The 14,572-nt window shown below is 31.4% G+C and overlaps 1 protein-coding gene across 6 annotated transcripts; it reads left to right on the forward strand.

Moving 5' to 3' along the window:
• The first annotated feature begins 99 nt into the window (after positions 1-99).
• Positions 100-13,362, forward strand: LOC117573211 (calcium/calmodulin-dependent protein kinase type 1). 6 transcript variants are annotated; one of them, XM_034256224.2, is made up of 11 exons: positions 100-241; positions 2,207-2,293; positions 2,362-2,540; positions 2,595-2,729; positions 5,301-5,345; positions 5,599-5,673; positions 5,743-5,881; positions 5,952-6,216; positions 7,210-7,336; positions 7,639-7,726; positions 11,883-13,362. In XM_034256224.2, exons 3-11 carry the CDS (start codon positions 2,425-2,427, stop codon positions 12,102-12,104), a joined length of 1,212 nt encoding a protein of 403 aa, XP_034112115.1. In that variant the 5' UTR covers positions 100-241; positions 2,207-2,293; positions 2,362-2,424; the 3' UTR covers positions 12,105-13,362. The 6 variants fall into 6 exon arrangements, with proteins under 6 accessions (XP_034112115.1, XP_034112114.1, XP_034112111.2 ...); XM_034256221.2 differs by lacking the exons at positions 100-241; positions 2,207-2,293 and adding an exon at positions 1,939-2,047 and having other exon boundaries at positions 11,883-11,991; positions 12,052-13,362; XM_034256222.2 differs by lacking the exons at positions 100-241; positions 2,207-2,293 and adding an exon at positions 1,940-2,047 and having other exon boundaries at positions 11,883-11,991; positions 12,055-13,362.
• Positions 13,363-14,572: the final 1,210 nt, after the last annotated feature.

The following is a 14,572-nucleotide window of genomic DNA, read 5'->3' on the forward strand; positions in this document are numbered from 1 at the left end:
AAACTCGCGACTTTAAATGTGACCAAATCGTGGTAAGTGGCAAAATACTGCATAAAGTGGACCCGGGCTTGGAAAATCAATAGAATTTATATTGTAATGCAATAGTGAATCGCTTGGATCTTTCATAACTTGAATACGGAAATTGCTTGTCAAAACATTCTTTCTATTTTAGATTATACTGCGTTGTCAATGTATACGTTTTTTAAAATTGGGAAAAAATACATTAGGTCGCGCTCACTACGTAAGTGACAAATATTTTTAAAATAAGCTTAGATGTATGTACTTTACTTTACAGTGGCTAATACAAATTTATTGTTTTTCAATTATTTACAAGTTTGCGTAATATGATTCAAAATCATTTAATTAACACACATGTACACAATGTGGCTTTAAAGTTTAAACCCACTATGTTAAGTTTATAGATAACAAGTACGACCTAATATGTAATTGTATGTATGTCATACATATGTATATGAGTATTGTATACGTAAGTAAGCAAGTCATATACATATGTTTGTACCTATTATGTGCATATGTGTATTAATTATTCAAATGTAATATACATACATAGTTCGGCATAGGATAATATAATATTAAGAAAAAGCCGCTATGAATGGAATACCCAAAAAAGTTGGTCAAAAAAATCTAAAACTGTTTAGAAAACGCATAATGCCGATATCGTATAATTTCAGAATATTATATTTTGTTTTTTGGCCTAAAGCTGTAATACAATAATGTAAAAATCTACGGATTAACTTAGAAAAATAAAATTCTAACAATAAGAAGGAGCCTCCTCAGATTCTATATATGTACATATGTACATACATATGTAACTATATGTGTATGTACATATATATTATCGATCAGCGTCAAGGGCCGAGACGATATACCCAAGCAAGCCTAAATTCAAAGTTAAGATTCGCAAGTTTTACAATATCTGGTTTATTTTCAATGTAGTAGTATATCAGTACATATAATGTTGATTTCTGTATATTTGAAATCTCGACTGTAGCATTCTTATTTTTTGTTGTGATCGAAAGGATTTTTTATACCCGTTTGGAAGGCAGAAGGAGGCAACAGCGATAAAGAATATATATTTTTTTATTATCTTTAATAGCTGAGATGATATAGCCCTATAGTCTGTATGAACACCTAGATATCTTAGACTGATTATACGAGATAGCGATATAATTCTAGGGGTTCATTCGGACAGACGAACATGACTGTTAACGCTGATCAAGAATGTACATATGTATATAATTTATAGGGTCGGAGAGGCCTCCTTCTGCCTTTTACATACATTTCCTGGCGGATCAAACTTGTAGTACCCTTCTATCCTATGGGTAGCGGGTATAACAACTTTTGTGTGGGGAACACGCGTACTTACTACGGGTCTTAGTTGCTTTGGCTGACAATCTGGTATATTTTGGACTCTATGGTGTATTTTGAATATACTTAAAGTAGCCACATATATATTTTTAGCCTTTTCGCGGTATATTAATATGGTAAATTTTAAAATTAATACCGCAATATTTTGTTTTTATTCAAAATATGTTATGTGCATGTTAGACTGTGAAATACCCGCTTTTCACACTCTAACACGCACGACTGTACCTTTCTGAATTGTTTTATTTTAATCGAATATCAATGAAATGTATTTTGGTATGCTTATATTTAATCTAGAGTTTTTAATACATCAAAATAATATTCTCAAATATACATATGTATATATATACATAGCTAAAGGTCACTTTGTTCAAAAGATTAGAACATTTTTGGTATAAGTAGAGTGTAGTTTCCTTACTTGTTTAACGTCTGGTTTCTTGAGCTGATTACACTGTGTACAGAAGAGTATTATAGATTTGCTAAAATGTATGTAGCAAGTTGCACTCTGATCATATAAAATATCAAAATAAATAAAAACAAATCCAATTTAGTGAGACTTATTGCCTGCATTAATGCTTAGATCGTGGCGTGGGTAAAAGCTTTATCCCATCTATATCAATGCGGAAAATAATTAATAGTATCACTAATGTATATATATATGGTAAGCAATACGTTGAATCCTATTCGACATATTCTAGAGTACTCAATTTGCGGCTTTCTGGAAAAATTTTCTGTTTGCTTACAAGAAATATTGTGTTCATGTTATATATATGTATGTGTACTTATGTGTATATATACTCATTTTCAAAAATTAAAATAGGTTACTTAAAACAAATCCAATATGACTGCGCAAATTTAAATATAAACCGAATTGTTTCGACACATTCATTAATTGTGCTTGTTAGAGGTTAGTTCGCCAATTTTTTTTTTTACTATCCTATTCTGCTTAAAACTATGCATCTTTTCTTTCCACAGAAATATAAAAACGTACATAGCAACATTTGCCTACTGAAAATTGCATCTGGCCATTTCACAGCTATGCCACTGTTTGGCAAAAAGGACTCGGGCAAGAAGGCCAAATCAAAAGACACAAAAGAGTTAAACAAACAGATTTCGATTGAAGAGAAATATAACCTCCACGGTCTATTAGGAACGTAAGTAACTTTAGGAATATGTATTATAAACATACATAAATTAATAATTCCCAGGGGAGCTTTTTCTGAGGTGCGCTTGGCTGAAAGTAAAGAGACACCTGGTGATCATTTTGCCGTGAAGATAATTGATAAAAAAGCTCTAAAGGGTAAAGAAGAATCGTTGGAAAATGAGATACGAGTACTTCGAAGGTATGTTGTCTTTTTGAATGTATATATGAAATAATATACCTATATAAATATATAAATAAATAAATATAAATATAAATAAAAATATATAAATATAAATATAAAATATAATGTACATATATATATAATGTATATATATATATAATGTATATATATATATATATATGTATGTTAGCTACACTTGATGTCCGATTCAGTTTTAACAAGTAAGAAAGTTACAGTCGAGTGTGCTCGACTGTGAGATACCCGCTACCCATTTTGAATAAAAGCAAAATATTGCGGTATTTTTTCAAAATATATCAAAATTACAAAAATACTAAAAATATACCAAACTGCACATTTGTTATATCGATATAGTACCACATTCAAAATACACCATAGACGGCATAATACACCAGATTGTCGGCCAATGCAACGAAAACCCCTAGTATGTAGGCGTTTTTGCCCATGCAAAAGTATTTCTTTAATAACTTCCACAATTTTTATCTGATCGCAACCAGGAATCACAATTACTATAGTTATTATTGTACATACCAAAATTCGCAGCTATAGCTCTTAAGTTACGCCTGTTATTCGATTTTGATTTGCGGGGGCGGAAGTGGGCGTGGCAAAAATTGGAAACAAACTTGATCTGCATGCAAACATAACAAATGCTATCGAAAAAAAATTATAGCTCTATTTCTTATAGTCTCTGAGATCCAGTGTTTCATACGGACAGACACACAGACGGACATGGCTAGATCGTCTACGCTATTGATGCTGATCAAGAATATATATACTTTATAGGGTCGGAGTTGCCTCCTTATATCTGTTACATACATTTCCTGCCGGCACAAAGTTATAATACCCTTCTACCATATGGGTAGCGGGTATAAAAATGATCTGGTTTCATTTACCTCGCACTTGTAATTCCTGTTTCATATGGTAGTAATTTTGGTAATCTGATGCTTTTCATTTCATATATGGCTAACTATAAGTAAATATATTGGAAATGTGTTAAATAATTATTAATGAAAAGATTAACATAACTTTGAGTTAGGCATAAGAGTAAAGAATTTTATTTAGTTTTTACTTATATCTTTTATTATACTTTTTTTTTTTTAATACATTATTTTACCGATTACTTTAGATGTACGCATGTTTGGTTGTTGCATCTAGGTTAATCCTATAAGCTAAAATAAAATATCAAATTAATGTCCTGATTTAGGAAGTAAACCTGAAGAACTGTGCCCAGGCCAACAAATTTGCCCAGCTTTTAGGGAATACAAATATTTTTATTTATGTGATGATCAGAATTTTGAATGCCTGTTACATTGCGTCAAAAACTTATTATCCGATCGGAATCAAAATTTTAAGAGCCTTATTCTTCATCATACATTTTCTGTTGGAATGTTCTGATGCTGCCCTGCGTTTTCGTTTTACGCAATTTAGTTTTAGTTAATCTATATTTTGTATAATCTTATATTCTCTTCGTGAAATACCTCGCACGAGAAGAGTGAATGAAAAGCAAAGTCACAAACAAATTCAGTCAATATTCTCCGACATTGCTTTTATGTTATAAAATTTTTATTTTGGTGTGGCAAAAAATGTGATATGGTCTCTTGTGTACCATATATATTTATTGTGTCCAATTTATGCAAAACAAAAGTCGAAATTTTTGTTGAAATATTTGTTTACACTTTTCTAAGAACTTATTTTTATCTCCAAACTTGGCAACGACTTTTTTAAATGTAGTTGAACAGTAAATCTATACATATGTGTACTATAAATGCTTGTTGTTCCGCAAATAACATTTGAACTGAAAATAATGATCGGATTTATTATATTTTCTTGTACACTTGTACACTTGTACACTTGTACTTGTAGTGTAGTACTCACAATCGAAAGTGAGGATAACTAAAGCGCCTAAACACACTGAATCACATTATTTTTGCTGATCTCCAAATAAAAAAAATGTTCGTAATAAAGTATTCGATTTAGTTTATCTGCCACCAGGGCTTAAATCGTGCGTCAACGCTGAACGCGATGAACAATATATACATATTATATTCCCCACATTTTGTAGCGACCGTTTTTAGCAACCTTTCGTGGCTACACCACTGAAACATTAACCTATTAAATAAATAGAATTATTAAAAGAAACATGAACTCACTTTCTTTGCAACATCCCAATAAAATTTTATTTTGGTTTTAAATTTTATATATTATATATATGTATGCTACTTTCTCTCCTTGCATTCTTTTTAGAATTTTGAAATTAAATTTTAAATCTTTATGTTTATGTTAGTTCACTTCACAAAAACGTCCGTCAAAAAATGTTAGGGACGGTATTTCGTGGCGAAGTACGCAGCACAAAATAAATAAAGGGTATCGATACTGCGATACTGGAATGTATGTGAATGTCGAATTTGCGCAATGTAAAAAATGGATGATGATCAGACTTTGATTAGTTACCTAAACTTTGGTGTTCCGAAGATATATATTTTTTCTTATTCTGGGATTATGTATGTTTGTTTTTTTTTTCTATCATTTTGTTTGATTTGAATATCTTCGTTTAAATTGGCTTTTTTCTAGGTTCAGTGCAAATCATTTCGATGGCAACAGTTCGAATGGAGAGCGGTGAGTTAAGAAATGACCCCGATCCCCAATACCGCTTTGGAGATATAATTTTATTGATTTCAAAATAGTCAGTCAGTATCTTAAGTATGGCTCGAACATTGCAACATTTCCGACTCGATGAAAATAAGTTACATTAGTATAAATATTGTAACGAATTTAAATGAGCTGACCCTTATTAAATTAAATTATTATTGTCAGATCTCCGTATATTAGCATATGAATCCATTATGCTTTTTTATATTTAATTTTGCAGACTTACACATCCTAATATTGTGCAGCTACTAGAAACTTATGAAGATAAGGCAAAAGTGTATCTGGTTATGGAATTGTAAGTTTAAGTAATTTTTATTATTAAATTTTGAATGAATAAAAGGATTTTAACATTATTTATTTCTAGAGTAACTGGTGGAGAATTATTCGACCGGATTGTAGAGAAGGGCTCGTACACAGAAAAAGACGCATCACATTTAATAAGGCAAATCTTAGAGGCTGTCGACTATATGCATGAACAGGGCGTTGTACATAGGGATCTAAAGGTAAGTTTCCTTAAAATTTTGGTTTCAGTAATTTTTGAATTTTTGTGTGTTTTTTTTTTTTCATTTTTAGCCCGAAAATCTATTATATTACAGTCCACAAGATGATAGTAAAATAATGATAAGCGATTTCGGATTATCGAAAATGGAAGATTCCGGTATTATGGCAACAGCTTGTGGAACTCCTGGATATGTTGCACCTGAAGTTCTAGCCCAAAAACCATATGGGAAGGCTGTTGATGTCTGGAGTATAGGGGTGATATCTTATATACTGCTCTGTGGCTACCCCCCATTTTACGATGAAAATGATGCCAATTTATTTGCACAGATTCTTAAAGGTACGATTGACCAATTTTCATTTTTAAATATGTAATATGTAAAGAAAATAATAATTATATATATGTACATATACGTACATATATATAAGTGGTTTTCCACATAAATCGATAATATAATTTTACGTTAATTTGGTGGTAGGGGGAGGAATATTCAAGTAAGGGCTTAAAGAATAAGAATATCTCCCCAAATTTTTAGGGGATAATTAAAAATATTTGTGAAGAGGTAGCACTGTAAGTACTTGCTTTTTTTTATCAACACGCAACGTAAACATTGAATGTATTTTTTATACCAGCTAACCATAGGGTACAAGTGTATTATAACTTTGTGCAGGAAATATATGTAACAGGCAGAAGGAGGCATCTACGACCCTAAAAAGTATATATGTATATTGTTGATCAGCAACAGTAGCCAAGACGATCTAGCCATGTGCGTTTATAGATGCCTCCTTCTATTTTGAATGTGCTACTATATAGATCTACCAAATACACTATTTGGTATATTTTCAGTATTTTATAGTATTTTCGGTATATTTTGAAAATTATTTCGCAATTATTTCGAGCACACTCGACTGTAGCTTTCTTACTTGTTTATTTTAAATTTTGGAATATTAGTTCAACTTATGGAGCAAGATTGTGAATAAAATACTCAACATATTGGAATAATTCAAATACAATTCTCTTTAGATTAAATGTGTTTTACGGGACCTTGAAAATTTAGTTTTTCTATGTTTAATTATTTTAATATCGTTCTATAGTCATTTATCTTAAGTTTAAAAAAAAGTGACGCAAAATGTCGAAATGCAATGATGGTTTTTCTTAATAATTTTAAGTTCTTCGATATTAACATAATATTAAATACATACGCAACTCAGTTATGCGCTTCTTATTGTAATAAACGTGAAGTGCTCTTATTTTTTTTATGATTTCCCTTATTCAATTTTTTAGAATTGAAAATCTATTTTAAAAAATTTAATGAAATTTTATTGTTTTTAGGTGAATTTGAATTTGATTCGCCTTACTGGGATGAAATTAGTGAATCAGCGAAACATTTCATCAAAAACTTAATGTGTGTTACAGTTGAAAAGCGATACACATGCAAACAAGCATTATGCCATCCTTGGTGAGTAATACCTAATACACTTGGCACTCGTTTAGCACGGGCGTTCTTGAAAAATCTCAGGCATAACTATGTTGAACGTTATAGTGACTTGGACTAAAATGAAGTCTTACGATCCAAAAACCAATAAACATGTCTTATAATTGTTAAATTTCAATTTTTTTTTTTAAATTTAATTTTTTAATTTATTTAAAAAAAATTTTTTTTCTTTATAAATTAATTTAAATTATTTTTAATATCTTAAAATTTTGGGAAATACATTTGTTTTGAATTTCTTAATAACTAGAGTTTTTCTAAAATTTAAGGATCTCGGGTAATGAAGCCAGCAGCAAAAACATTCACGGCACTGTTTCGGAACAACTTAAGAAAAACTTTGCTAAGTCGCGTTGGAAGGTATGTAATCCAGAGCTAGGGGTATTTGTATTTTCCTACTCAAAATTAATAAAAAAAAGGTATAATTTTTAATTAAAAGTTTTTCCATGAGTTTCGACAAATAATAATCCAACAGAAGAAGGAATAAGAAAACATAAAAATAAACAAATAAATATGTTCCTTACTACTTACCATTTGGATTGGGTATTTAAGCTTTAATCATTGAGTTAATGAAAGACCATAAAGAAATTCGATGTATGTATAATATAACGGTGAATGTAGACTGCAGCCTAATTTTTATCGCTAACTGTTATCGCTAAAATATTCCAAATAAATATAGCTATAAATTACTTAAATATACTATACAGAATTTTCCTAACATATACCATACCCGGGTGCTTGCTCAGACACCCTGGTGTTTCCTCAGACGTCCGAGTATTTTCACAGGCACTCGAGTGTTTTTCCCCTACCGCCGCAATTGATGCTTGTGTGTCGCTGCTCGCGATTAAATTTCATGACTTTGAGTTTTGGCGAGTTGATACTTTGACAAGTGGATAAAAAAATAATAGGTGGTTTTTCTTGAAATTAATTAAAAAATAGACATATTTGCAAGTTCGTTAAAAATTTGGATTAAAATTTAATTTTAATTAATTATACAAATAAGTGATTACATAAGTCATCATGCATACGCCAAGCAATAGTTGTATAATTTAAATTGTATAGAAATATATAGATCTTGATCGCTAATGAGCAAATGCCGTCCGCATTTCTTGCAGCGCAACATGCATAAATAAATATACAAACAAACATATGAACATATGTGCGTGCCTATCCACTCATATATTCATACGGAGTGTTTGTGCTTTACCAGATACACACACCCATAACCTCCGGCACAGGAAGAAGACGCACATCACAAAAGTCTTGTGCCTTTTCGGCACTCGCATAAGTATCGTGTCTTCTTTGACACCCTTACTCATAAGCATGTGTATTTTTTGATACTCATACTAATGAGTACAAATGTGTCAAAAGAGCACATGAATACCCGATTGAGTGTGTATACCCGTGCCGTTCTCAGATATCGATATCAATTGTCTACCAAATTATATATTATGTAACTGACCACTTATCTACTTAGTTACTTAAACTTGACAGTCGCAGTCCTTTTTTCCTATATAAATTTTATTTTTTAAATACTTGTAAAATGTTTAACCAAGGCTGTAATTAGTGTGTGCCCAAATTCACAACTTTAACTTTTAAAACACATATGCTATATTTTTTCGAATTGATTCCTTCAGCCTATTACATACATTTCTTGTAGGCGCAATAGATAAATTATTTATAAATTATGATAACGTATTATGACTTATAATAGGTTCATACCCTACGGGTGGCGGAATTAAAAAGACAGTTGATAAACCACATAAAATAAAAATAATTTACACAAATGAAAAATTAGTATGTATGTATGTAAGTTGACGCAAAAAATGCCGATAGCATTTGCTCAATTTGTCAAGGAAATGATTATGTTTGATTACATGGGGAGAGACAATGATTACGTAATCATTTTATAAAAATTTTATTGTTAAAAGTATTTATTCAAAAATTGGTTTCGCGCCGATTATTCCGTCAATAAGTACCGAATGCAACTCTATAATTAAGTCCATATATTTACTTCCAGTAATAAATAATATTAAAGATTGGCTGGAATCTCCTTTTGAAAATATAGATTGAAAGAAAAAAAATGCATGTTTTTCTTTTTTTGTGATTACGTAATCATTATGGGGGAGGGTGTCCATTAAATGACCCAATTGTGTTTTAATAGCAGACAACATAACGGTTGTCCACCAGTCACGTCATGTGTGCACATTTCCACTTCGTTTTGCCGTATACGCAGGACTGATAGTTTACAAGACTCGTCAAGTATCAAGTCAGCCAAAGGGAAACTTAAATAGAAAATTGTTCGGAATACGCAAAATAAAAATACGTTCAAAAATACATATATGCAGTAAATAAAATGTTTATTGTATTTCTAATCAAAATTTTTTTAAACTAATCCAATGTGTACTTACAGTTTATACAGTTTTACTTGATAACTAAATAATCTAATAGCTAAATGAAAAAATTGATTTATTCCGCCGTTTTCTATTTTCTTCGCCCTGGACAATGCCTTGTAGTTTATATTTTTAATTTCTGAGGAGACATCCCACACAGCTCTTTCGTAGTCCCTAAAACTGTAAATTAAAATTAAAATATATTTCTTAATTTAAATCAGATTAAAATAATAGTTCATAAATATTAACAACTTACCTCCGATTGTTATACCCGCTACCCATAGGGTAGAAGGGTATTATAACTTTGTGCCGACAGGAAATGTATGTAACAGGTAGAAGGAGGCATCTCCGACCCTATAAAGTATATATATTCTTGATCAGCGTCAACAGCCGAGACGATATAGCCATGTCCGTCTGTGTGTCTGTCCGTCTGTCCGTATGAACACCTAGATCTCAGAGACTATAAGAGATAGAGCTATAATTTTTTCCGACAGCATTTGTTATGTTTGCACGCAGATCAAGTTTGTTTCAAATTTTTGCCACGCCCACTTCCGCTCCCGCAAATCAAAAAAATCGAATAACAAGCGTAAATTTAAAGCTAGAGCTGTGCATTTTGGTATATACTATAATTACTATAGTAGTTATGATTCCTGAAAATTTGGTTGCGATCAGATAAAAATTGTGGAAGTTATTAAAGAAATACTTTTGTATGGGCAAAAACGCCTACTTACTAGGGCTCTTAGTTGCTTTGGCCGACAATCTGGCACATTGTGCCGTCTATGGTATATTTTGAATGGTGTACTATATCGATATACCAAATATACCATTTGGTATAGTTTTAGTATTTTTTAAGTATTTTCGGTATATTTTGAAAATAATACCGCAATATTTTGCCCTTATTAAAAATGGGTAGCGGGTATCTCACAGTCGAGCACACTCGACTGTAACTTTCTTACTTGTTTTATAAAAGATGTGCAGAAAAAATCAACTTTTTCGTACAGCACTCACAAAACAAATGATGCATGCTGCACAAAATTGCACATGCTCGAAAAATAATCCCGAGTCTAAAACTAGACTTCTAGCAGGAACTGGTCATGTTTACGTAAATTTTCAGAGTTTTTTGAGAAAAGGCGTTAGGGAAATTACGCGTTGCGCAAGAGAGGGCGCTTACAGCAGTCACAATAGCGGACCCTGTCTGCATGACGAGTCATTCAGCGATCTACTGGACTGTCTGTCAGTCACGGGCATGGCATGACACGAAACATAATTGGGGATTACTTTTGGTTACCAGGGGGGGAGCCTAAAATTGATATCGATAATGATCGATAGTGACAATTGCTTTTTGATAATAAAGCGACTGAGAATTTTGCTTTAATATCATGAAAACTCACAGCTAGGTCCCTACTAAAAAAGCATCAGCATTAGAGGTGGAGAACTATCGATGGCACTATCGGGACTATCGATGGTTGGCCACTATCGACACGCTTTCGATAACGGCACCCACTCTCGATAGTGGTCAATCGCTATCGTCGATAGTGGTCGATATTTTTTCAAATTTCGTTGTATACCCGCTTCCTCCGTAGAGTCGGAGAGGGTCTTCAGAAAAGCGTGACAAATCTCTATAGGCGTACAAAATTATTTTTTGAAATAAATATATAAATAGCAGTTAAGGTAAACCTAAAAATTAAAAATTTATATTATTTGAATAATAATTATTTATTATTTTTAGATAAAGATTGGAAAACCAATTTTATACTCTCATACTTTAAACAAATATGGATTATTTTAAAAAATTATTAAATTATTTTCTTTTACTGCTCTATATAGTTTTTCCTTGCTATCGTCGATAGTCGATAGTTTATGGAAACTATCAATAACTATCGGTGGCACAGATAGATAGTTCTCCACCTCTAATCACCATGTATTGTGAAAATTGTAAACGTACCAAAAAACTTAAAATCGTATGCTGTAGTATTTCTAAACCATAATCTAAAATTTGAACTCTAATATTGCTAATTTTACAAACATTTTAGTGAATACGGATACTAAAAATACAAATACCCACAGCAAATCTTTTATTATATGTACTTATCTTACAGTCAACATTGTTTTTAATTATTTAGCAAGCTTATTATGCTGCCACCGTCATCCGACAAATGCAGCGAATGGCGTTAAGTAGTAGTACGGCTAATGTAATTGATGAAACGCCATCTAATAGTATAACTGGCAATGGTAACCAACGAAATTCTGTTGCAAAGGAGACTCCTAGTAATGTAGATGCATCTTTTAAAGCAGCGCAATTAAGCACTTCAACCGATTTGAATTTGGAGGAATCAGCGCAATAATCATCGGAGACCCATAGCGACATGAACAATCCTCTTCAAAGAATCTCGCCAAATTGTAGTGTCCGTGGCCAAACCGAACCAACTAAGTTCGTCTATAGCAAGATAATATACTGAATTGTTTACAAACCTCATCCCTATAAATTAATTAAAATCGGAATGCTATTAAGTCGTTTTCAACTCAATTTTAATTTATTCAAAATTTGTTTTGATTTACGAGGCAGAAATCAGCACATGTTCATCATAATTTAAGTTAGAGGTACCCAAGCTTTGATTACGACAGAATAATAAGCAATACACATAAATAAGACCATAATTATATTATATTTGTTTGTTAGATTTGTATTTTCTTTTTGTAGTGCTTACTACAGAGAGAGTGTTGTGTATATGACAACGATTGGCAGCAATTTGGCGGGGACACCTCTGACTTAAATGCTAGATAACCTGAAATTGTACATTTTCCTATTAATTTCACAACTTAATATTTGTAAATTTGAACTACTTATATAAATATTCTAAAACATTTTGAAATTTAATAATAAAAATTGTTTAAATACCCTTCAAAATATTTTTTTTATCCTTTTTGATATTTAATATGAAAAATATATGGTCACGAAATTAAAAAGTTATGAATGTTAATCGAATGTTATTTTTATTAAGCTAAGTCGTTTTAATATATAAATAACCTTCGGCATATTAATTAATTAAACCTTACTCCAATATGGGATTAAGAAAACGACCTTTATACTGAATATACAAGTCCGTGACTGGCTTTCAACATAGACTATGAATTTATGCTAATACAATATAATTATTATAGATATTTTTCTAGAAGCACTTAATGAAACATTTTCTGTAAATTAGATTATTTAAACAATTAGCCAACAGATGTTACTTTTGAAATTTGTAAATATTAGATGGTATTACAATTTTTTAATATATTCGAAATAGCTAAAACATCACGTTAACATAAATCAAGTAGCGGTTTGTATTATTTTTTATTTTTATTATAAATAAATTGGAAGTAAAAGATTTCGCATTTTAAAAAACTACGTTAATCAAACCATAGGGACAAACATTTTATGGTAATTAGTTAAATCCATGGAAGATGCTATTATTTATCTATTACATACATATGTACATATTATTTTATGCTAGAAATAATGTAAATTACATGGTCCCAAGTTTCACAGCAAAACTCAAACTCTTATTTTAAAATTTACGAATACGTGCTGGTAAGCGATCGGTCAAGGTAAGTAATCGTTTTTTTTTTTTAATAAATAAAAAATACAGTTGTATAAACACAAATACATTGAAAAGTTTAAAAGAGTTCGTCCATTCGACGACTAATTATTATACAACGCTTGTTAAAACTGATCTCACAGATTAAATTTGCGTTCGACAATCTATATGTCTCTGCACTGACAAATTATAAAATTCAAATGGCGTGTGAATAATAATTTTTATTGAAATATCCAGAAAGTCCATGATTGAAGGCGCTAAAAATAGTTAAAGCTACAGGCATGAACATATTTAAAAACTTAAGCAATAAAGAGTAGAGTAATTAATATGATGTTCTTAAATCTTTGTCGAAATGGTTGTTCCAAAATTGTAAAAATGGTTGACTACTTATGTAGTGATTTCAATTGCCAATTTTAGAGATTATTCCCAAAGTTATTTTTTAAGGAGTTATATTAATAGACTAAATATTTTCTTATTGAGGCCGATTTCTTCTCAACTTTCGACGTGGATTATCACGACAAGAGTGCATCGATGAACTTAAATCTTTGTATGGCAATGAAGCGCCATCCTATAGCCCTGTGAAAAACTGGTTTTATGAATTCTATCGTGGCCGATGCTCGCTCGAAGACGAAGGTCGTCCAAAAACAGTCGTTGTGCCAGAAACCATTGATCCCGTGCGGGAACTGATAATGCAAGATCTCATATGACATATCGTGAGATAGATCCTTGGACATTTCGTCCAGAATACATTCGATGTTGCATGAACACCTGGTCGTAAAAAAGGTTTGTTCTCGTTGGATCCCGCACAATTTGACAATTGCCCAAAAAAAAGGTTGGGTGGACTGGTTCAAAGAAATTTTGAAAAAATACATTCGCCGTGCTTCAAAAGAAATTTATAAGATAGTCACAGGTGACGAATCATGGAATTATCTCTTTGAAGATGTAGGACGGTCAATTCTGAGTGGTACATCACAATTTGTTTGCCTTAAGTCCTTGGAGATATTCGAAAAACGAACAAGAAACAAGTAAGAAAGTTACAGTCGAGTGTGCTCGACTGTGAGATACCCGCTACCCATTTTGAATAAAAGCAAAATATTGCAGTATTATTTTCAAAATATATCGAATATACTACAAAAAAATACTAAAAATTTACCAAATGGTATATTTAGCATATCGATATAGTACCGCATTCAAAATACAACATAGAAGGCACAATATACCAAATTGTC

The sequence above is a fragment of the Drosophila albomicans genome, chromosome 4 (assembly GCF_009650485.2).
Source record: "Drosophila albomicans strain 15112-1751.03 chromosome 4, ASM965048v2, whole genome shotgun sequence".
NCBI classification, from domain to species: domain Eukaryota; kingdom Metazoa; phylum Arthropoda; class Insecta; order Diptera; family Drosophilidae; genus Drosophila; species Drosophila albomicans.